Source organism: Dermacentor variabilis, chromosome 11, assembly GCF_050947875.1.
Source record: "Dermacentor variabilis isolate Ectoservices chromosome 11, ASM5094787v1, whole genome shotgun sequence".
NCBI lineage: Eukaryota > Metazoa > Arthropoda > Arachnida > Ixodida > Ixodidae > Dermacentor > Dermacentor variabilis.
In genome coordinates, this window is record NC_134578.1 from 46,584,494 (window position 1) to 46,609,231 (window position 24,738).

The window sequence follows — 24,738 nt, forward strand, 5'->3', positions numbered from 1 at the left end:
GCACGCCCTGCAAACTTTGAAGCTTTCCTCCGCATATTTTTTTTCTTGATTACCGTGTTTCCGAAGAGAAATTCGTTCCCACTTTACGTACCCTCTACTATAACGTGTTATCTATGACATATCTAATCACTGCGGCCACATCAGGGCGCCAATTTTGCAAGAACTCGACCCCTCGGCCGGGCTGGCACTCACTGCCATCGAAGTGAGCTACTGCATGTAGATTCTCCCTTCTGTTTGCGCAGAATGCCACCAATCAAAAGTGATGACGACAAGTTACGCGTGCATGATGAAAAGTTTTCTACGTATATTAACACTCTGAATGTACTGTGAAGCTTTGCTTGATTTGGGCTTTTGGAAAAGTTTTCTGATTAATTCGCCCTATCGTTAGAATCCACTGGACAAGAAGTTCATACCCGGAAAAAATATATATTAAGGAATCCGTTGGACGCATTCTCAAAGTGTGTTCGTGTGTGCGTTCGATGATCTTTAGAAAGTTCGCTTCCAACATACGTATGCAAACGATCAAAAGGTGTTCTTTGCAGGTCTGCGGCCAGAATATGCGCGATAATAAGGTGAACTCTTTCTAGGGAAGTCATTGCCATTACTTTGACGCACTAGGTCAATCCTATAGCGCGTTTTTATTAAAATAAAAGCAGGAACTAAATTTCAACAGTATTGTCTACCAAGAGACCTTTTTTTTCTGTTCCGGTTCCTTCCAAGAGGTCTGATGTCAGCAAACGGAAATTCATTTTAAATAGCACTCACTGCTCCAGCATATTTAAGAAGCTCCAGACAGACCCAAATCAATATTTCCTATCGGGTTGAACGCTAAACCAACATGCAAAAATCAACTGTCTTCGCTGTTCTGGCTTTTATGTGCATCGCATTGCTAATCGTGACTGATGCTAAGCCAAGAAGGGCACGAAAAGATGATGGTATGTTCCCAAGCGTTATTTTCCTTAGAATGCTATTCGAAATGATCCATGAAATAACGCATGTGTCTAGTAGCAGCATTCTTTGTAATTTATTTGTCCCGTCGTGAGGGCAATCCCTATACTTTCATTTAGGTTTTAAAGCATTGTGCATTACAAAAGCTGTTTCATCTGCTTTTATGTAATAAACTATGTTATATATTAGCACTTTCCCAGAAATCATTAGATTTAGGTAGTGATAACGGCTCTTCATTTGAATTCAATTTCTAAGGGAAGAGATCTTTAAGATTTGGAACATTACCATAGCAGTTACATGCCCAATCTATTGGAGCCCTTTCACGCTATTGAATATGCCCCTCTTCCGCGCGGTGTAGTGGTATCTTTTCATGATCGGGAGTAAAAAATTGAGACGTTGTGAGCCCTCCTCAGATGAATGGCACTGTTAGGTGACAAATTCAAACACTTCATTAATGCTACGCCATAGATGCCCCCATTACAACGGCGCCTCTGAATTTTTCAAAAAAAGTAGTCTAGCTACACCACTCAACACGAATTCCCGCAGTGGTATTAATTTTGAGTTGCACTCAATTTAACCCCTTTCGCATTTCCGCTTCCATCGGATGCTGCCATTGCCACTTTTTTACCTTGTAATGCAGCCTTAATTTCAGGCATAATGTAAAACATGTCTTGAGCGCAAATTTAAGCAATATTTTGTGGAATGAGTTCTCATTTACCAACCGCTCATAATGGCGCGTGGCAATGTAGCGGAGACAAGCATGCAGTAGGGGATGGAACTGACCCCCTTATGCACCGGCTTAAAAGTATAACTGTGTACCGAAAACACCCTTTGACGCAGATTCCAAATTCCTGAACGCGTCCGTGGAAATGTGCTAGGGGAGTAATACATTAATCTAGTGGGGTTCCTACCGCGCCTGCTTACGGCTCGTCGATTGACAAAATATATTTGCTTTATTCTCGTTATCGAGAAGAATTCCTGCAATCAGAGAAGACGATAACTGATAGAAGCTGTGCTCTTTCCAAGAACTGTATTGCGACACTAAAAGATAAGGCGAAGTGAAGATGTATTAGTGAATTACACGTTCACAATAGCAGAATGGTCAATCTCACTGCGAGAGAAGAGTCGCTAAATCCCAAGCAGCAAAACAACCAAATACCTATGTCAGCACGGCCTTGATGTTCCTAGAATCACTCGACGTGACAATTAAGGCAGCGTATGCATGAGCGCAGTAATTGTAGTTCCAAAAAAGCCACATTGTAGACTTCGAGAACTAAGAAATTCAGAAAGGAAATGTTGCAAACTTTTTAACCCTGAAACAACACATTCACATGAAAATATTTTGAAATCTATAGCGTCACATTAGTGTGGTCGCACTGAAGTATCGGTCCAGAATTCCGTGAGAAGCGGGGGAGGTTTGACCTTTCTATGTTTTGTATTTGTAAATCTCTAGGCTAACGTAACGATAGTAAGGCTATGAAACTGCTATTGACCAATCGTAACTATTTACCCTATTTTAGATTGTCTTTGAGAATATACAACTTGCCTTTACGGAACCAACTGCTCTGCACCAATTCGGAGGCAGTAGCTTGCTTTACGCCCAGCTGTCGGAGAGGTCCTCTTTTACAAGTGATTTTTCTTCAAACACGTGAAGCAATATACGTGTAGACAAGGTGACATGTTTCCAATTTTAGCCAACGATGTTATAGTTCGCGTTAGCGAAATACAATGCCACGATATGGTATCGGTATTTAAAGCATAAAAGATATATTACAAACTTTGCATTTGACGCACAGTCGTGCCCCACGAGATTTACATAAAATGGTCACGCTAGAGCGCAACCCATTCCCATATAAACAGTTTAAGCACTTTGCCCTAACAGCTGCGGAAATTGCTAAAACTTAGAAATCTCTAAGGAAAGCAGTTCTCAAAGAGAGGTTTGCAAATGTATATATTAACTCACTTTTCTTCTCTTTCAGTATGTGATAGACGAAACCACACTTGCACATACCCTGACAGTAAGTTGTATCCATATGTTTTTATTCTTTATATCCTGAATCATTGTGTGCAGTAGACCACAACAATATTTTTAAATATATTGATTTTTCCGGATGGAGGTTTTGTGCACTGGTTAATGGCAATTGCATACCTCTGGCCTATGGGCATTCTAATGACGATAGCTTTCTTTGCCTTTTCCCGTGATTTTCGCGGTAGGTGACCCGAATTTGTCGATAGAAAGAAGCCTATGCAAATGACTTGTGGCATAAATGAAACAAGCTGCGTTCATGACAGAATTCCAACTAGTGCTTACTTCAAATAGTGCTTACTCACTTCCACTAGTGCTTACTTCCCCTAGTACTTACTTACACTATTGCTTACTTACTTCCACTAGCGCTTACTTAACTAGTGCTTATTTACACTTGTGCAACTAGTGCAACCAGCATGTGCTCTGGCGAGATAACCTTGTGCCACCTCAAAATGTAGATGCTGTGTCTGGTAGAGGCACTTAATCACGTATTAGCACTACACGTGCGAGCGCTTGCGGGATGCGTTCACCTCGTGTGCTACCGTTATCAAAATACAATGTTTCGTCCAGCCAGCTCGCCATACTTTAACACATATCGACTAGCGCAAGGACATGTGATTTGCCAAACACGAAGGCAAACGTCCTGAAAATTGACACGCCTTAGTGAAGCAAACGAGCGGAGAAGAAAGCAAGAGTGCGCTGCCATTGTCGTGCCACATTGGTCACGCTGTCATGGTTCCGTTATCGTTATGCCTTCTTGACTATGCCACCGCCGGCATCGCGGTGCCATTAAATGTATTCTCAACGTTGCGTCGTGGTAAGACCATCGCCGTCATGCTGTCATGCCATCTATCTGCAAGTCTCAACGATAATGTGTGCCGCCATGTTTAAATATCATTTCTGCGTTAGGACACTACTTTTTAAGTATAACTAGTGTGTACTACCACGAACAAAAGGCCCAGGATGAGCGAGTGTAGACTGAACTGCATCGCGGCGCTATCTGTCGGAATCAAAGGCGCCGTCATCTGCGTTCTAGAAAGCCGGAAATCGCGTGCCCGGCCCAATAATCGTTTCAAAAGCTGCCCTCTGGATTGCTCTTAGAGAGGCGCTATTAGTACTGCCTAAATCTGCAGAACGTCTCACAAATGTGCTCTGAATCTGCACTTTCTATTCAGTGCCTCTTCGAGAGCACTTAGCGATGTCATTAAGAGCCAGGCAGTCCGTGCCACATGCTAATAAGTTGAAACTCTTGGATTTCCTTGGCGATAGATGAATACAGGTGCCTTTGATGAAGTTTATATATGCAAAGGTAATATTCATTTCTTGCCTAATACATGTATTCGGATACCCATCACCATATACTCTTACTCACTGTTATAGTGCATATTAAGTTTGGAGTGTTTTCGTTTACGTGCTAGTTGTCGCTTATGAAACGTTTGACTTTGTAAGATGTTAGACTATAAGTGTACTCATGAAGTTTTGAACATGATTACCAAAATAAATTTGCTTAAAGCACAATTTTACACTTTCCTTAAATAACATAAGCTGAAGTTAATAATATTGCTATTGCTATGCACCGTTAAGAGGGCCGCTGCTAGATTCTAGAGCTGTGCGCTTCCATATAAAAATGTTGCTTCACAGACAATGCGATATCCTGGAATCATTCGACCTCGTTGCACAAAGTAACTTTAGGAATTTTAACAATAATAATGAGGCAGTGAAAGAGCACCATTTGTTCAGGTTAGCTTATAAAATTAGCAATGCCTTCAACCTCTTGGGGATGCCAAAATATCAAAAACAAAGACAAACCCCGCACATACATATCTATACTGGAGGATTTGAAAAAACTCGTCTGGTTTGGGATGATCAATGCAAAGAGAACCTGACACCGGCCATGGAACTAAAACTGAAAAACTTGCAGACGATACCTCTCGGCTACGGTGTGGGAGCAGTAACATCACAGTGTCTTTTAAAATTTTGAATTGCGCACTCGGTGCCCACCTTCTAAGGGAATAGCATTAAAGGCCCTGTGTTGGGGACTTTGAGAAAATCCGGTGTCGAAATCCCGTATCAGCGTAAGCCTCGGCGGCGGCGTCCCTGGCCGCGACAGTTCTAGCGAACCGCACATATTCTATCAGGCACTAAAGTTGCTCTTCTCTCAATACGTTGCTCAGACCTTGTCTTACGTTCTTTGCAAAGTTATTCCTCAGAATTTTGAGAACGGCAGCCCACAAACAAATGCTACGACACAAAACACCGACAGCGCATGCCTTTTATGGTAATTCTTCTGAGACTGAAATATTAAAAGTGCGGAATAATAACAGAAGATCGGGCCACTCAAGAGGCCGTGTTTCTGTAAAAAAAACGCCTTCGAGCACTGATTTCACTACCAGCCCTTTTCGGTAAACGTAACAGTTAAGTACGAACTACATGTGAAAGCGTGAGAAGCAGTCAGGGATCTTTGAATGCCACCGCATTGCACTTAAGGGTGAAGTTTGAGGGTCCTTCAATTTTTTCTTTAACATGATGCATATGTCGCATAGACACAGCTTACCATTTCGCATAATTATTTAAAAGCTCTACACAGTAAGTTATAGTTCCAATAAGAAGCGTGGATCACCACACAACTTGAAACGCCCCTTGTGACGCAGTCTACGGGGCCTGCCACGTCATTTGCTTGCTGGGCGAAGCTAATAACAGTAGCGCCCTTGCTCGTGGCTTGTTAAAACAGCCAACGACATGCATCTTTTCTTGCCCTCCACTTTGTCGTTGTCTCAACGCTTGACATATTCCTGAGATCTACGCCCCTGAATGAGAAATTAATGAGCAAGTGTCACATTTGATAACAAATATCTCGGAACAAATGTGCTCTACAACTATAAAACAAGCTGAAAGCTGTTCTCTCATATAATTGAAACAAGTTGTTGTCTTGTACGATTATAACGTTGCAGATTTACACATATTTAATATTCGTTATAAATTTTATTAGGATGTTTTGGTAATTATGTATTGCATGACTCAAATTTTTCCTAAAAGTTGTCTTCGCCAAAGCGCAGAAATGCCTGCGCAACCAAATTTTGCGCAACCAGCACAGCATGTTTCCTAAACCTTCTGTTACTTTAAATGGGAAGGCTCTGTATGGTGCGAACTTTGGCCGCAGAGAGAAACAGGTGGTGGTTGCATGTATTTCTGCACATTAGCTCCAATACATGACGATGCTAAACCTCCATCATGGCTTGCACCCACTAAGGGCGTTATGACAAGAATGGGTCAGTAGGGAGCAGCTCAAGAAAATGCTTATTTGAAGATGACGAATACAACGCGAAAGAAAAAAAAACAAAGGAAATTCTGAAATCCCTAGACCAGTATGCAATTACACCACCGCCGTCATTTTATCGTCATTATTCCAGTTTGATCCCTGCTTCATTGCCATGCTCTTGGCATTATTCAGCCGTCATCACTCTATTGAGGTCCCTTCCTCGAGACGCCATTGTCACCATCTTGTGACGCCGTTGTCGTCATTTTGTCATCGCGCCGTTGTACATACGCCGGAGTCACACAGGGATCGATAATATTGTCAAGATCAGATGCAGTTAAATATATTTGCCTGCTTGCACCATAAAGCAGGTAGTTCTCGTGGAATATGCTACGTATACCTAACATAGATGGAAATTTTCAAGCTGCAGCGAGCAGTGCAGTGGAGCGGACTGTAAACCGCTTATTTTGAATCTATCAAGTCGGTATATTTCGTGTAGATGAACTTGAATAAAAATTCAAGGGTTGTTTTACTGAGAAGCCTAGTACACCGTAGCCGTACTAGACGCCGCGGTTTTCTCCTCTCTGTACGGAGCGGTGTGCGAGGAGGACATCGAGGCACCCTAGTAGCCACCGCAAAAGAACGCCCCTCCTCCCTCACCTGATCCCCTGCTTTGTGCGTCACCGGAGAAGACAAGCATCCAGGACGCCTTCCTCGCTCACGTGCGCGCCACTGATTCTCCCACTCTACGCTACACCCACCGTCACCGCGTCGCTATGCTGCACGATATCATTTTTATACTCTGTTTTAACTCTCTCTCAGCTCTTCTCCCAGCTCGACGAAGCTGTGTACGCAAAAAGAAACCCACCGAGGTTCTAACAGCTCCAGTGTAAATTTCTTACCTATTTTTACTCAATTTATTATTAAATTATATACTTCATTTTGACTGCCTTCTCTGAATGCGGACACCTAAATTTGTCCCTGTTACACAGTTCTACTGCAACATTGTTCGGCAAACATGTGATGCCTAAATTTCTTGCTCATCTGAAAGGTAGCAAGCTGACAATTCTCATACACCAGGCCCACCTAAAATACGCACATAGTATAATTTGGAAGTTATGATATGGTGCTCCTGTGGTGCTGCAGGTGCAACAGAAAAGTGGCACCATTTGCATCAAATAGGGGACACTAGGGGTCCTATACCGCAAAGCAATTCCAATCTGTTTCTATTCCATTTCTGCCATTAGCCTTCCGCCTTCCCTAACTGGTCAAGCATTTTGTGGCCATGGGTATTTCGCCTGTCTTTTTTTTTGTGCAACGTCACAATTTTAAGAAATCGTCGCATCTCATATGACGCACGTGCGGACAATAATCAGCAAATACTAGGCCGAACATTAAAAAAAACTAAGTTTAATCTCTAGACGTTTGTTGCAATTAACATCTTGCTATACGTAAAAAAAATTCAGGCTGCCCTAACTTTCCCTGTGTGCAACGCGACGTCACAAAGGCACGAAAAATCATCCCGTCAAGGTGGCGTGTGTGCGCATAAGTGCGTTAATATGCCAGAACAATATTTCGTTTTCAAAACGGCCGGAGACTTTCGGTTCCGAATAGAATATAAGATGTCTGCCCTTACAGCCCAATACCTGTGGTACTGGGCACTTCGAGCTGCCTGGTAGAAAATATTTTTTTTGCCTATAATGAAACAATTTCAGGTGGCAGTATAACGTGCTTTAGTTGTTTCGACACATACATGACTTCGTTCCAGCAAGCTCTTCCTCACTGTTGATTTGTTTTAGCAACTATTTTACCTGACGGTTTCATGCCGCTGCGATTTTCAACCCGCCACCACAAGTTAGGCTTGTGACGCAGGCCAATCTTACACGCTTTCACCACTTCCCTCACTCTGTACTCTACTTCCAGTGCGCAAGCTTGGCCCCATTGAAACACTCTCCTCTTTTGCGCTCTCTTCTCTCCTTAACAACCAATTAGATCCTAAAAACCTGTCATGGTATGCTGTGCCATTCACTGTGAAAGCAAACAAATGTGTCCTGTAAATCCGCAGGGCGTTTCATTGGACTGTTAAAACGAATCGGGGGGTTACGCCCCAATATCTAGGTTGGCGATCAGGAAAACTGGCGTCAAGATATGGTGATAAAATTGGAGGAGAATAGTTTTACCTTACAGGGGGCTAGAGGTCAGTGAATAAAATACACTCAGAAATATATTTGCATAGATCTGTCTAACAATTGTCTATTTGTTTGTCTAACAATTTAAAATGCCGTTCGCATGGGTAGTCAGATGATACTTATCTCTTCGAAGCCGAGAAATGGCTGGCGCCATTCACATGAGTTAGCCACAAATATAGCCGCAATCCCGACACTCGTAGGACACACTGTCTTTGTTGCTCAAACCATTGAAGGACAAACACAAATTTCGCCTGAAATAATTCGAGCCAAGAAGTCGTTCAATAAAGAGTAGGTATTGCCACTAGGTGTCACAAGACAGAGAATGTAGTCACGACTGAGACGCGCGCTCTGCGAGAAGCGGGTGCGCAGGAAGATGAAGTGGGGAGTGTGCACTGAGGCTTTAGAATAGGCGTGACAACTTGTCCGAATGTCTGTCTTGTCGTCGCTGTGCACGTCTTCAAGTGCAATTTAGTGACAAAAGTGATGGAGGAGCTGGGTGGGAAAAGCTTGTGAGCAAATGCGGAACTAGCGATGGAACTTAGAAAAATTGTCATGACTTAGTCTGGAAGGCAAATTCGTACACCTGGCGGGCATATCGTAACGCTGCTGGGTGTGCGCGCCGTCAGAGTGCCAATTTGTGAGTCTACTTTTTTGGCGATTGTTCTCGGGACTACTTACATATAGCCGAAAAGCAGCAAAATAAAAGCTTGAAATACAAACGTCGTTCGACGCAAATTACAAGAAATGTTCCCATGTAGCCTTAAAATGTTCATCTGGAGAGCAAAGAAAAGGAGATGGGCTTACGTCAACGACTTCCCGAATTTGCCTTTCGATTTAGGCAGAATGTATAAGTGCCTGAGTACTGTGTTTTCATCCACGTAAAAAGGAATAAATAAAAAACAAAATGGAGCCCCTAACAACGGAATTTGTCATACCCTGTCTCTTTTTTTAAGGAATTAATATACCATTATTTGGAACGGTCCCGATAAGAGGCTCAGTGAGAGGAAATCTTCATCGCGTTAGTTATATTCTGACTCTAGCACAACTGCCTACTCTCGTGATGACCGAATGCCTTACACTCAAATAAGTGGGGTAACTTGTCGTCTGTCTTTCATTTCCATATGTTATCGGACTTTGTAATGTCAACGCATACCTTCTGTTACGAGGTGCATCGCTACGCGGTTACCAGTCGAAACAAGTTTATACAACTTTATAAAATTTAGTGTAGTCTCTTAAGTTTCTGTGCTTGCTGTTCGCGTAGTCGATAGCTTACACCCTGGGATTTATTGTGTGGTTGAAAGCTAGTAGAGTTACCCGACGCAGTATAGGGCTTCGGCTATCGCATTGTACTGCCGAGCTTGTGATTGCGGGTTTCATCGCAGCCGCGGCGCCTACATTTTCGCGCTGCCGAAATGCAAACGCTTGTGTACTTAAATACATGCCAGACACGAACACTTTTGTACACGCTAAAGAATTCAAAGTTGTGAACGGCACTCCGGAGATCCCCGCTACAGTGTTCCCCATAATCATATCCGGAATGTAAGCACTTAAATTCGCTCCTTTATATTTCTCCAAATGATTTGCAAATTATTTGGTGAAAGCTGAAGACAGGCTAGAGTAAGCATACAATACGTGTTTACCACCTGTGTTTAAAGTCTTGCTCTGGAATCTATTTTCAGTAGTCTCGCGGAAAGTCTAAGCTCAGACAAACAGAAATCAAAGTTTGTTAATTTTATGGATCGAAGGTATTATTTATCACTAGACGTGATGATGATTAGCCACGGCATCGTAATTCAGTCTCACTAAAGCACTTCTTGCACTACATTTCCGAGCGTGCAAAAAAAAATAATGTGCAGTTCTGGCTCACAAGTTTTTTCTCTTCATCTGCACAATGGCGCAGAAATTGTCAGCGAAATCGAGATGCTGGTATTCTGACCTGGAATTTCGATTGTGTTCTGATTGCAGTGTGCACAAGCTGCCCCCCAAAAATTGTGACGGGTTATATAAGGAAGCCAATATTTTTCTTCGACAAAGACACACAACAGTGCGAGGAGGATACTGGTACCAGCGACAGCTGTAACAGTTTTGGTAGTTACGAAGATTGCGCGCACCTCTGCGGGGTGGATAGTTCAGAAGAGGAATGAAGAGCCAAACCGCACAAGTGAGTAACTACTTTCATCACATAGCCTTAGCCTCGTTAAAAAACAGGCAGCTTTAGCACAATAAAAAAGGTTGAATTTGTCTGCATGAAACGTTTATTGCGTGAATATTATTAACGTAAAAGACAGCCAAAATTGTGGTTCTTACACGAGTACGTCAGCTGAATGCTAATGCAGCCAAAACCACAAAGATGTTGTTGGCCAAAACAATAACAAGGACTTCTATGTGGCCTGAAAATCGATCATGGCAAATTTCTATTGAAAAGGAATCCCATGTAGTGGCGGGCATAGCGTTACAGCCGTCCACAGTGGTGAGGAAGTGTGAGGTGGTGGTCTTGTGGCACTCTCAATGTAGGTGGGAGATGCATTTATCTCTCCGTGGTTAATGGGGGGTCGTACCATCTAAAGTTCGCAGGAAGGACATATTGTCACGTGGCAGTGACGTATAACGAACACGGTAGCATTACTGTGGAAGACGAAACTAACTTTTATTGGGCGAACCTGTGCTCACAAAAACAGGCTACACTTAAAAAACGGCGGCAGCGGCGAGCACAGTAGGCGATCGTCAAAATCTGATCAGCGTGTTAAGCACGTCAGCTTTTATACATCAGTGGTCGAATGTTCTAGAGTAATCGTTTGGACCCGTGTGTCTTCCACAAAATTCTACACCATTCGCGTCGCGCTTACATGCAATAAGATTACACAAGGTTCGGTGACAGACAGCGGATGGAACCATCGATAACATTGCAGAAACTTCCTATACGTACACGCACGTCCTGCGCGGTGCGATAACATTTGTTAGGCGGTAAAACGTGTCGCCCGATACAGAACAACAGGTACACGTGTCAATATAGTCCAGGGAATGTTAGCCAGTGCCACTCAGAGCCATGGTGGGTCGATCAAAGACATCCTTTGTTGGCCGAGCACACCACGTAACATGTGAACTTAGGAGAACAGGCAGTTGGTTAAACAGCCGTCGTCTGCTGCCTAATGACATCAAGGCTGCCTGATTCGAGACCGTTGCTATGACCCTCGCGTAAAGGGGAAGATGTAGGTTGGGCTCCCAGCGGCGGCAAATTATCGTTTCGTTAACTTTCACTTGCCTTTTGTTCATTAGTTTCTACGTCACAATGTCAACCGCAGCTAATTTCTCTGATTTTTTCTTTGGCTTCATTGTCTGTTGGTTTCATATGGTGCCGATTAACAAAAGACGTACCCCTCTGTTTCCCTTCTTCTATCGGTAAATATATAACATAAGTACCCCAGAAAGTCGATGGCAAGACGTGGCCGTGTTAGATGAATTGGTAAGAGCAGCGCACGTATAATGAGAAGGCGTGGGTTCGTGTACCACCTGCGAATAGTTCTTTGATCCACTTCGATTTGTATTAATTTATCAGTTCGTTAAATAAATTACAATATACAAGTAATTTCCCTTATGCTGTCCTTGATATGGCTGCGTTTTCTGGCGTCATGAGATGTGATTATAATATTATTATAACTCGGCCCTTTTCGTTCACGCACACACACACACACACACACACGTATATATATGGTATCTTGCCCATAAACCCCATACTCGAACGATTGGGCGACGGATGTTTCCCTCAGCAGTGGGGAAAATAACCGTGAGGGGTTCCCGCATGCAAGTGACGCTGCGTACTTGTCAGTTCTATCTTGCAGCAGTTGTCTTATGTGCTGCTTTGCGCCAAAGGGTAGCCACGCATGTAGTTGCAACCTCGTTCGTGTAATCATTGTTGCTGTTGTTACCCAACCCGTTCGTCGATCATACCTCCCTGTAACGAGAGTGGCCAAGAAATAGACAGTGAGTGGAGTCGTTATTTTCGTTACCCAACTTATAGCTCGAACCCAGCGTGGGGGATTGCCCAGGACACGAGTGGAAATTTCCAAGTTATAACCACGATAGAACTTTCTGGACTGCCATAGAGCGAGTGCCATTGAAAGCTGAAATTAAGCTGCAAAGTTAAGCATTACAACTAAGAATCAATAACGTACCATTGAACGGGGCACAAAATAGAAAAATATACGACAGTATTCGGATAGGCCCTATACAAATTACTTCGACTGAATTTCAGGATAGGGTCCCCAAATGAGAGTGCTAGCGTAACGCTACACCTTGTTATCGCTAGCAATGCATCGCCCTGCCAGCGAAGCTGTCATTTATTCGTACGTGACAGCAAGCTCAAAATAGGATGGGCATTACCGCTTTGATAATGCTTAGAATAAGAACTCAAGCAATTAGATTGGAAAGGTTTAGGAGTGGGAATGGACAGCTAATATCTCCAAAAACCTCCGGTTCGCAAATCACTTTAACCTGTTCAGCCACTCTGGGCATGAATTGCGAGAAACTATTCAGTGACATAACCGAAATAAGTGGAATATTCACTAGTAGTATCCAGACGACAAAAATATTTATTATCGTAGTAACTTAAAAATAATTTGTTATCGCCAGTCAGCCGCTGCAGTTGGTGCAGGAGTACGTTTATCTAGCTCAATTACTCACGGGGACATTTCCCATGAGAAGGTAATTTATTCAAGAATCAAAATAGATGAAGGTACAAACGGTAGGCGTTACCAAATCCTGTCTGGAGGCCTACCGCTGTCGATATAATGAAAAGTGTATAATCATTGCAATCTGCCGGTGCTAACATATAGAGCAGAAACCTGGAGGTTAACAAAGAAGCTCGAGAAGTTAAGGACCGCGCAAGGAGCAATCGAACTAAAATTTTAGGCGTAACATTAATAGAGAAGAAGTAAGCGGTGTGCACAAGAATCAAATTGGGTTAGCCGATATTTTAGTGTGTATTAGGAGAACAAACTGAAGCTGGGCATGTTATATGCAGCGTTGGCCCGACAACCGGTCTGCCATCAGAGTTTAAGAATGGGTGCCGAGGGAAAAGAACCGCCGTCGCATGTGGGGTGACTGCGCTTCAAACGGCATAAATCTAAACGTGGTGATGAAATTAGCAAATTTGCAGGCGCAAGTTGAAATCAGCTAGCGCTGAACAGGGCTGCTTTGAAAACCCTTGGGAGAGCTCGTCCTGCTAGGCTGATGGGTACTAGGCTGATGGGTACTACACCCATAGTATCTAAATTGCTGTGTTCTGGTAAAGCACACTAGACATATTTGCGCCCACGCGCCTTACGTGCCCGCTACCATTGCATTTGATATCTAAGCTGACAAACAAGTATCTTCGATGCAACGAGAGCTAAAAGAAATTGCGAAATGTACAAAACGGATTATGAAAAAACCTTTTGCGTGCCTGTGTAGGGTCAGGGGAATTAGACTCTATATGAGCAATTACATTTACTTGCTCTAATGTGCTTGTTCGATATTGATTGCAGGTTTCTGTATGAAAATATTCTGGATATCACAGGGGAGCATTCATGTGGAACTAACTCAAAGTGGTTTTGGTTATCCTGTTGAAAATTTTGCTCAATAAAAGATTTTGCATTTATTTTTTGTGTTCCCATTATATACCAATTATTTTATTTTATTGCTGTCACAATTCGCCACAATATTACAGCACTTATGATGCAAGAACTATCCGCTTGCATCATTCATATTAACCCTCTCGGCCAGAAATTTCTTCCTTAAGGCAGATATTTTTCTTACTTGGTATGCTCATTCTAAACGAGCTCAAAGAAGGTTGATGCAAGAAGAATTCTTTTCAATTTTACAATTGTTGGTGATGCTACTGTTATTGTGTCAGATTACTGCACCAGAGCTCAAAGGTGGTGAATAAACGCATGATGTACTCTTTGAAAAACGTATACCTTCATTTCAATGAGTCTCGTTTGTTTTTAATGGTCAGTAATCTAGATGCACGTCACTGTCCCATGGGGATTATCACAATTTCAGCTAAATCACAGTCCCGAACGAGCTTACACGTCGAAAAGCAGGAAATATTCCAAATATGCTTATAAAAAACGCACTGGGCAACGTGAAAGAAATCGAATTCACTGCTCCCAATCTCAATTTTATAATCATTGGGTCCTGGTGCCGCCAAATTCGCGTAACGAAAAATGTTACGCATCTTGAACACATCTTGTATACTGAAATCATTAACTACTTAGAAGAGCACAAAATTATTGTTGATTACCAACATGGCTTTCGTCGTGGTTATTGATGCGAAACACAGTTAGCCGGCTTTTTACTGACATACATTCATACCTAGACCTAGCCTTTCAAGTTGATGCTATCTTCCTGGATTTCTCGAAAGCTTTCGATCGCGTTGCTCACCATAGTCTAATACTGAAGCGAATGAACCTTAACATACACCCAACCGTTATTGGATGGATTAAGGATTTCCTCTCATCCAGAGTACAATATACGTCCGTTAACAGCAGTACTTCCTCTTATACCAAAGTAACCTCCGGTGTTCCGCAGGGCAGCGTTGTTGGCCCTTTACTTTTCTGAATCTATATTAATGACCTGCCTAACTGTGTGTCTTCCTACATCAGACTTTTTGCCGATGACTGCGTAATACATCGATTAATTTCATGCGAGAATAACAAAGATATTCTTCAAACCGATCTTAACGCTAATAACACGTGGCGTTCAACATGGTTGATGACTCTTAATACAGCTAAAACGAAGTTATTATCATTTACTAGGCGCAACCACCGTATTCCAACATCGTATGTAATATCTAACAACATAATTGAACTTAAAACTTCATATAAGTACCTTGGTGTTCACTTACAGTCTGATCTAACGTGGCATCATCACATCCGCCTGACGTTGGCCTCAGCTAACCGCTCTTTAGGCCTCCTCAAACGCAACCTTAAGCATGCTCCAGCTAAACTACGCAGACTAGCACACATCACATTAATACGCCCCAAAATCGAGTATGCATCAGCCATCTGGGATCCTTTTCAAACATATATCACCCAAGAAATCGAATCACTGCAAAACCGTGCGGTCCGTTTCATTTTTTCTGATTATACACCCTATACTAGCATTTCAGCAATAAAAGCTCTCGCTCAGCTTGACGACTTATCTCATCGCTGCAGAATTGCCCGCCTCTCACTGCTGCACAAACTTTATCATCATCCGCACCTTCCCCGTATCTTCGAACCAACGACAGCCTTCGTTCCACGCACAGACCATATCTTCAAGATAGAACGCATCAGTTGTCGCTCAGCTAACTATGGTAACTCCTTCGTTCCCCGAACAATTGTTGCATGGAATAACCTACCATCACACATTGCTACTCAAACCGATTTCGCAACCTTTCAGGAGCTTTTAAGCAATAGTTAAAAGTAAATATCCATCATGTACCTTTCTTCATACGTTGTTCAGTGTATATATTGTTTTAATCATTGTCTTACCATTCTGCGTGCACATTGTACAAGTGGATTCATGTCTCATTAATTTGTTAACGTGACAACTGAAGCAGTTTAGAGCAACAGCCCGTTTTACTTCTTTTACATTGTACCTATTTAATTCCCTTAATTTATTTTCTCAGACAGTTTTGTATTTTCTATCTGAGTTTCACTTGCCCAATGTATTTCGTATATTGTGTTTCGTATATTGTTTACTTGCGTATTTTGCTAAATATCGTACTTTTGTATAACTTTTGTGTTTTCTTTTGTAAAAATTTTGTATAACTTTTCTTTACTTCAGTTGTTTTTTCCGTAACGCGCAAAGCTCACATTTTTTTCATGTATCGGTACCCCCTCAGTAATACCCCTTCGGGGGCCTTTAGGGGTATTATGAAATAAAAATAAATAAATGTGCTATTATACGAGTCGCGCAAATAACGTTGTTTCTGATTCAACAAATCGCACTTCTATTGTGCAATAAAATTATAAAACCAGATGCCTACGCTGATTGGCGCTGACTACTTCCTGAAGTGAAATCGATGGTGTTGCCACTTCTGATTTTCTTCAATTTTTCTTTTCGTAACACAGTAGCTGATTTGCACTATTCACCCTAAACTTCTGGCAGTTGCCTGAAGGCTGTGCTGGCGTCTCGACGAAAGCTGAACTATGTTCTTTTTATATTGTATTATGAATTGGGTGGGAAGTTTTATGTAATGCCGTCAAATAATACAACCACGGCCGAAAGGGTTAACGGCGTTCGCGCGTGCGGACTTTGGAATGTAGCAAATATGTAACAATTTATTTTCAATAAATCTATGCCTTAGCCGCGTGCCTGTTATGTTTGGTCATTTCGTATTGTTGTTCACTTTTCTATGCACAGTTCCAAATATATGAGCTGCGTAGAAAGCCTAATAAAACAATTTTTCTTCAACAGTAGTTTCCGACTGAAGACGAAGTCCGGCTGTGCCAAGAAAAACCTCCACAATTGTCCACGGCACTGTCAGGAATTTCTACCGCCCGAAACTTGGGGCACCAACAAAGAGAACTGAACCTACAAGAACGCACACGTAGACAAAAAGATGCAACAATAAAGTCCTCGTACTACTGAAGGTCAATGACGAGGTGTCTGTGAGATTTGCAGTAGCAATGAAAAGGGAAACGCAAAATTCTTTGCTTTTAGGTGTTCGGAAACACTTTAGGGGCCGTGCAGAAGGCGCACACGGTTGCATGCTCCTGGTGCAACGACTAGGCTGTAACTTCTGTGTAACCCTTTGGTATCGGATTTCATCACTGAATGAGCGTTTGCTTTGGACCTTTATGTTCGCAATTCCTAATAATATTCGCCTGCATTTGGTTTGCATTAAAACATGAAGGCTGACAGTTTACAGTGGAATAATATGTCGTGAAATCTTTTATTTAATGTATTATTGTAAAGGAACCACTCAAATCTTCATGATAAATTAAAGAAAAAAATGCAGCAGTGCAGCTGTACTTTGACACGAAGGGCAGCCGTCTCAAACATGGCGCGGGGCACAAAATCAATACAGGAGACTGTGTCTCTTACAAAATGCATGAGAAAAAATCACCACCCCTTCTAGTCTGTGAAGATGGTGGAAAAGCGAAGCTGCGTTACTTACACGAAGTGTTACACCATGCAAGTCAAACTTCGCAAGTATCCTTTATTGTAAATCTTTTGTTTCACCATTCGTTCACCTCATTTTCGCTTTTGGGTGCGTCGCGTGGAGAGAATATTATAACAGTACGTTTTTTTTGCGCTTGAGGTTTCTGTCTGTGCTTTGCCGTGCTTTATCTTCGCTTGCAAGTGGCTCCACACCTATTTGGTGCGCCAGTAATGAGAGCAAGGTTTGGCGTGAAATAAAAAGCATCTGATTTCCTTTTTATTCATTTTGTGGGTAATGTTGTATTTGCTTGGTCTTGTGTTGTGTCTTCTAATGCTTTATCTTGAGTTGTCTCTTTTGCCTGCAACGCTGGGTGCGCCTCCTACGCTTGCTGTACTTTGCCTGGAGACGTTGTGTCTTGCACGGCTTGCTAAGGAGTTGACGGCAAGTGAACGCGTTTACATTTCACAGTCACAGCCTTTCACTTCAATATAAACCTCTCCGTCACGTAACAGAATGAATGGCTCATACCCTCCTAAGCAATGGCTCAAGCCCCCTTAAACGCGGCCTCCCCATTACGACGACCGAGGAGAAGCGAAATTCTGCGCTGGATTGACGAGAGGCAACAGAGCCATCTGTGGAAGAAGACGACCATGCTCGATTGACTAGGGATCGTGGTAGTTTTAGCGAACTCTGAAAAAACGGCACAGGCTTGGCATAAACAGCTGTTAAGTGTTATTTCATAGCTTCTTCTATGTTTACGATATTCTAGAACGGGTACATTTTAGTTTCGACTTCAATAATAGAATGGAGATCAAGCAGAGCTGTAAACGTCTCGCTTTTTATTCAACATGTTTCTACCATAGAGCATTCTGAGAAAATTTATTTTTCTGTGCACACAATTTCTGGAAATTTTGTTTAATTTTGCAGCTATTTTTTAATGTACGGAGAGGGGGAATGACAACACCACGAAGATGGGAGTTCTAAGGACGCTGTTTCTCTGGACATTTAAGTCATCCACTGAAAGACCAACCAAGATGTTCCCGATACATCGAGAGCTGCCTAACCTTGGCGGAGGCAGTTTTCTCTTTCAATATTTCCCACCCAGCCAAATACACTTTTGTCGGAGATGTTTACTTTCTGATAACTTCACGGGGTGCACCAGTTTGGGTTGTCCTCTCAGCAAAAGCTCACTTATATCAATTGCCACTACGGATGGGATCTACTGACTTCCTTTGCAACATCGCTCGTTTTCTAACTATTACGTTGGAATCAACGTTTACAGTTTCATGTGAGGTGAGGAACATGTGGCGCGGGATGTGACAAAATCATCATCATCACGAACATCATATTATTATTATTATTATTATTATTATTATTATTATTATTATTATTATTATTATTATTATTATTATTATTATTATTATTATTATTATTATTATTATTATTATTATTATTTCATGTCTACTGCAGGAAAAAGCCCTCTCTCAGCGACCTCAAATTACCCCTGTCCTGTGACAACTGATTCCAATTAAACCCCGCAAATTGCCTAATTTCGTCGCACCATGCAGTCTCTACGGCGCTTCCATTCTCTTGGTACCCATTCTGTCCCTCTAGTGGTCAAACGGTTATCTAATCTGCGCATTACACGACCTACGCAGCGGCATTTTTTTTCTCGTAATGTCTAGTAGAATATCGTCTGTGCCCGTTTCCTCTCTGATCCAAACCGCTCTCTTTCTGTCTCTTGAAGTTATGCCTAGCGTTCTTCGTGCCATCGCTCTTTGCGCGGTCCCTAACTTTTTTCAAGCTTCTTTGTTAGTGTCCAAGTCTCTGCACCATATGTCGGCACCGGCAGAATTCACTTATTGTATACTTTCCTTTTAATGCTAACGGCAAGCTCCCAGTCAGGAGCTCACGATTCTGCCGTATGTGATCCAACCATTTTTATTCTTCTGTGAATTTCCTTCTCATGATCAGGGTTCTTTGTGACTAGTTGACCTAGGTAAACGTATTCCTTCACCGACTCTAGAGGCTCACTTGCGATTTTGAACTCTTGTTCCCTTGCGCGGTTATTTATAATTATATTTGTGTTTTGCATATTAATCTTCAACCCAACCTCAACACTGTCCCTGTTAACGTCCTCAATAATTTGTTGTAACTCGTCCGCAGTGTTACTGAATAGAACAATGTTATGGGCAACCCGAAGGTTGCTGAGGTATTTGCCGTCTATCCTTAGTCCTAAACCTTCCCAGTTTAATAGTTTGAATAGTTCTTCCAAGCACGCAGAGAATAGCAGTGGAGAGATTGTATAACCCGTTTTTTATAGGTATCTTCCTACTTTGTTTGTGTAGAATTAAGGTGGCCGTGGAATCTCTGTAGATAATTTCCAGGTTATTTACGTGAGCGGTCTGTACTCCTTAGTTACGCAAAGCCTCTATGACTGCTGGTATCTCTACTGAATCAAAGCTTTTTAAGCTTTGATCGGATGCGAAGGCTTCATATGTAGGCAAGCGAGTATAGTCGTTGAATTCCAGAAATCTGGCTCATTGCGACGTGGTGCACTGGCCTTAAGGAGAAAATTACAAATTATGCGACCTTAAAAAATGCTGCCATGTATTTGAACGGCTATGAGCACTAACAGCTATCGGGTGGGCTTTTTTTTCAGTATTTCATGCATTGCACAAGAATGTTACAAACGAAGTGTCGAATGTACACGCTAGCGATCCAGGTTGCTGTCTTCAAGACACGGTGGATTCGTAGGGAGAAGAGAGAGAGAGATGAAGAGGAAAGGGAAGGAGCGTAACCAGATAGTAGATTCCGGTTTGTTACCCTACAGTTGGGTCGGGAGATAGGGGTTAGAGAGAGGCCAGAGAGGTAAGAAATAAAAAATTCACACACACACACGCACACACACACACACACACACACACACACACACACGCACACGCACACACACACACACACACACACACATACGCACACACAAAAGGCGTTCCAGTTGGAGACGTTCGGAAAGGCCGGTAGATCGCAAGAAGCGCAGCAGCGCTTGCACGGCCTTCAGTGACGTTAGGTCCTGTCGGTTCCTTAGAATTCCTTCTTTCGGTAGTGGTCGGTCATCCCGCTGGTCGTATTCGTGGCGAAGGGATTCCCCTGTGGTATGTACTGAAGGCAGTCGGCCAAAATATGGCCAATGGATTCATCATGACCGCAGTGGTTCCAGGTTGCAGTGTCGGCCATCTCTATACAGAACGCATAGGCTTTGATAAAACCAACACCCGACCGCAGTCGATACCAAACCTTGCTGTCTCCACTGCGAAGCTTTGAAAGGACTCGAAGGCTTAACGTGGGATGAAGGGAGTAAGTAGGGAATTCCTAAAGTGTGGCTCATTCAATTTCGACGTGGTGCACTCTTAAGCAGCCGCATTCGGCAAAGCTTCGCAATGTTGTGGTTAGAATACGTACATAGAATACGTAGACATAAATCCCTTGTACGTTGTAAGATACGTACCTTCTCAGTGAACTGTGAGAACATGATAGATTTTTTTTCTAATCTTAATAAACCTTTCTCTATTATTTGCCTCTTGGAAGTATGGCTGACAAACGCGGATGGTAATATATTTGGTATTCCTGGATACACAATGGATGTACGTGTCCGAAAGCATGTTCGGTGTGGTGGCTCAGCAATTCTCGTTCAAGACAACCCGCCATATCGTCGTCGCCATGATCTCTCTCACTCTTGCCCTAACGTTGAATCTGTTTTTTTATTTGTTAAATGTTTTCTTACAGCTAGCAGTAGAAACACAATAATTGGATCAGTATATGGTGGCCCATCATCTTGTTCCGTTAGTTTTTGGACCACAGTATGTACTGTCTTGAACATAATGGTAAACAAAAACAAGAATGTCGTTATCCTCGGTTACTAGACATAGATATTACTAACCCCTCTGATAGTCACTTCTGCAATTACACCAATTGATATGCGCGATATGGCCTAGATTCATTACTAAACGTACCCACAGCATGTCCTCTGCACGGATCTCACTCAGTTTAACCCGTGTATTATGAAACTTAGAGATTGAGCAATGTGCTGGCGTAGTCACTGTTCCCACAACGGACCACTATATTGTATTAGAGAAGAGCTGAGTGTTGGGGTATACCCTCCATTCAAACCAGAAGGGCAGTACACTTACCTAGCATGGGCAACTAGGGCCTTCATCCAGCGTGTCAGTGCGACTCTGCCCCAAGAGGCAGCGACCATTATGTGATATAATACTTGATGTAGGGGTGGAAATGTGCCACATTCACAAAATCGGGGTTTCAGACTGGGACCATTTCCGTGATGCACTTGAGTGTGCAGAATGTGAAGGTGTTGATGAATCGCTAGCAACACGCATCCTTTACACAGTGCGATGAGCGACATGCTAACTAGAGCTTACTGGGCGAGTCATTTAAACATATAGGCCTCAGTAAGCTGTAACACATTCTCGGCTATAGCAGGGTGCACCAAATACTGTAATACTATTGAAAACACGCTGCTCAATTTTCAGTGCACATCTGAGAAATTTGAAACAAGCTGCAGATGCTTTCCCCGACCACCTCACAGTGACTGACCGTCACCTGAGTTGTACGCACCTTAATGACCACTTTCCAAGGAAGGAATGGAAAGCCTCTATATACGATGTGTGAACCTATTGTTGCTCTCGAGCATGTCAACACTTACAGTGCACATGGCAAAGAAGGAGTCATTTTTCATATGTTGAGGAATCTTGCCGAAACAAGGAAGCAAGCACATTGCTTGTAATCAATGAAATCTGGAATATTGGAATTCCCCACAGAGTGGAAACACTTGGTCATGATGCCACTACCGAAACCAGGCAAGAAACCTGACACCATAGACAACCTTTGATCAGTCTCACTCACATTGACAGTGTGCATATTGACTGAAGTAATATTCCTCGCGAGGCTGAACCAGCATCTGGGAAAGACAAGACGATTTCCACCTGTGCCAGGTCGGTTTCTGACATAAGGTTGACATGTGCCACAATAGCCTCTTTCTGCATCAAACCATCGCCAATGCCATCCGCTTCGGAGGAAAGATATATGGGTTCTTAGTCACAGTCGAACAAAGAAGAATGTCGAGCACAGTCTGCAACGAGGAGGTACAGGTGGCCTTTCGTGAAGCCTGCCCAGGCATTAGTGTTGCCAGCGTTGCCAAAGCCTCTTATGCAACCAAATGTTTAAATATGAAGTTACAGTAAACAGCCAGACTTTTACCAACTGCAAAGGTGGAAGTTCAGGTAAAACCCGGACCAGCACACTTGGTTGCAGGAGTGATTCGCTGATGAGGTAAGAAGGTGACTTAACAGTTGGTGATAAGGTATACCGAATGCAGGTATGCGCGATATGTATACATACTGTTAGGCCGAAACAGATGAATTTTCTCCAAAGCAATATCAATAGCTAATTTTTTTTTTCAGGATGCCACTCATGTGCTTTAGGTAAGTGTGGACATCATCATCATCAGTCTGGTTACGCCCATTGCAGGGCAAAGGCCTCTCCCATACTTCTCCGACTACCCCGGTCATGTACTAATTGTGGCCATGTTGTCCCTGCAAATTTCTTAATCTCATCCGCCCACCTAACTTTCTGCCGCCCTCTGCTACGCTTCTATTGCTAGCAGTGTGGACAGGGTTATGTAAAGCGGCATAGGCAAAATGATACGACTAAATACAGCTGTTAAGCATAATATTCTTTCTGGGTTAAATTCTTGCTCCTTAAACTCATTCGAGATCATTAACTGTAGCACCAAAGCAGTGGACCACTACGAGAACAAAGGCGTGTAGCATGCATATCTCAGTTCTTCTTATGCCAGTCTTTTTTTACACCAATAGCTGCTATGGGTCAACTACCCTAGTTCTGATGTCTACTGGTGTTGTCACTCTAATTCCCAAATTTATTGCTAGAATATTGCAGATAAAGTTCTCATTGTGATGTGAGGATTCAAGCATATGATCAAAAGATTGGCAGTCCACAATTCTACATTTCAGTGGCTCTGCTGAAGTTACAGTCGTGGCGAATACTGATCTTGGAGAGTGCGATCTAGCCAACAGGTGCCATGATTGGCTAACACCTGTTCAATGTCTGCGTGCTGTATATAGAGCTGGCGTCCATGCCTTCAAGTTCTTCCTCATCACTTTCCCCACTTGTGAAGGCAGTCCAATGTTAAATCTTCTTATTACGTGTAATGATAGTGATTTGGTGCATCTGCTTCATTAATCTTCTAGTGCTTGGCTTCTCAGATTTCCTGGATGGGGCTGGTTGAGGGGGCAGAGCGCGAGACCTAGCAATGGGTAGATCAAATATAGATTTGAGAAAACGAAATGAATTCAGCAGTAAGAAGCTAAAGGGTTTTAATGGAGACCAGTGAACGAGTCTGAATGTGAAAGAGGAGGAAGAAAACTAGTCTTTCCACTTCAACACTGGGAGGCACAACTTCCAAAAATAAATACGACTTGTACTAATTTTACTTCTTTAAAGGAGATTACTGACTTGCACTGGCAACTGTTCAATTCAACAAACACCGAATAAAGCAAGCTTCCTGCGCATATTTCACCATCTATTGCATCAATTTCGCAGTATGAGCGAAACTCCAATTTTCTTTATGCCACAACTTGCCCAATCTTATGTTTTGCAGTAGGATGTTAGCAGTGCTATTAAGGCACTTAAATATTCGTGAATAGTAGTAGAGAAAGAAGAAGTAAGAAAACAGTGGCTTTTTGTGCATTGACTAGCATACATCTGGTGCTCTCCGGCAATTTTTCCACTATCTGCTAAACCATTCTAAACAAGAAAAGCTCAGACACAATTATTGTGCAGCGTCAGACAGCTAAACCAGAGGTATCCTTGGTAAGCAAGATTTATTTATTTGGTGACATTTTCTGTGGCCCTGCTATTGTGCTTTCTTTCCATCCTTTTCAGCTGTGCAGATTCATTAAGAAGTGACAAGACAGTTTGACAATTTTAATCATTGAAAGACTTAACGAAACCTTTTGTGGGTTGCTTTTCTTGCTTACAGACTGCACATTGCCTTTTTAGGCATGTTTTCAGTTTCTTTTTTTTCATGGAGAGGGCATGTTAACAGCTTTTACACCATGTCAATTATGTGGTGCCATTGTGTGTTCTTGGATGGAGTCTT

At 42.5% G+C, this 24,738-nt stretch overlaps 1 protein-coding gene across 1 annotated transcript; it reads left to right on the forward strand.

The window, feature by feature from the left end:
• The first annotated feature begins 778 nt into the window (after positions 1-778).
• Positions 779-14,068, forward strand: LOC142564720 (uncharacterized). Its single transcript, XM_075675855.1, has 4 exons — positions 779-935; positions 2,928-2,966; positions 10,385-10,580; positions 13,942-14,068. Exons 1-3 carry the CDS (start codon positions 839-841, stop codon positions 10,561-10,563), a joined length of 315 nt encoding a protein of 104 aa, XP_075531970.1. The 5' UTR covers positions 779-838; the 3' UTR covers positions 10,564-10,580; positions 13,942-14,068.
• Positions 14,069-24,738: the final 10,670 nt, after the last annotated feature.

Excerpts from the sequence above, each read along its gene's own strand:
- LOC142564720 (XM_075675855.1), top strand. The coding sequence starts at position 839 with ATGCAAAAATCAACTGTCTTCGCTGTTCTGGCTTTTATGTGCATCGCA. Across the intron at positions 936-2,927 it reads AAGGGCACGAAAAGATGATG|TATGTGATAGACGAAACCAC; the intron begins GTATGTTCCCAA and ends CTTCTCTTTCAG. Across the intron at positions 2,967-10,384 it reads CACTTGCACATACCCTGACA|TGTGCACAAGCTGCCCCCCA; the intron begins GTAAGTTGTATC and ends TTCTGATTGCAG.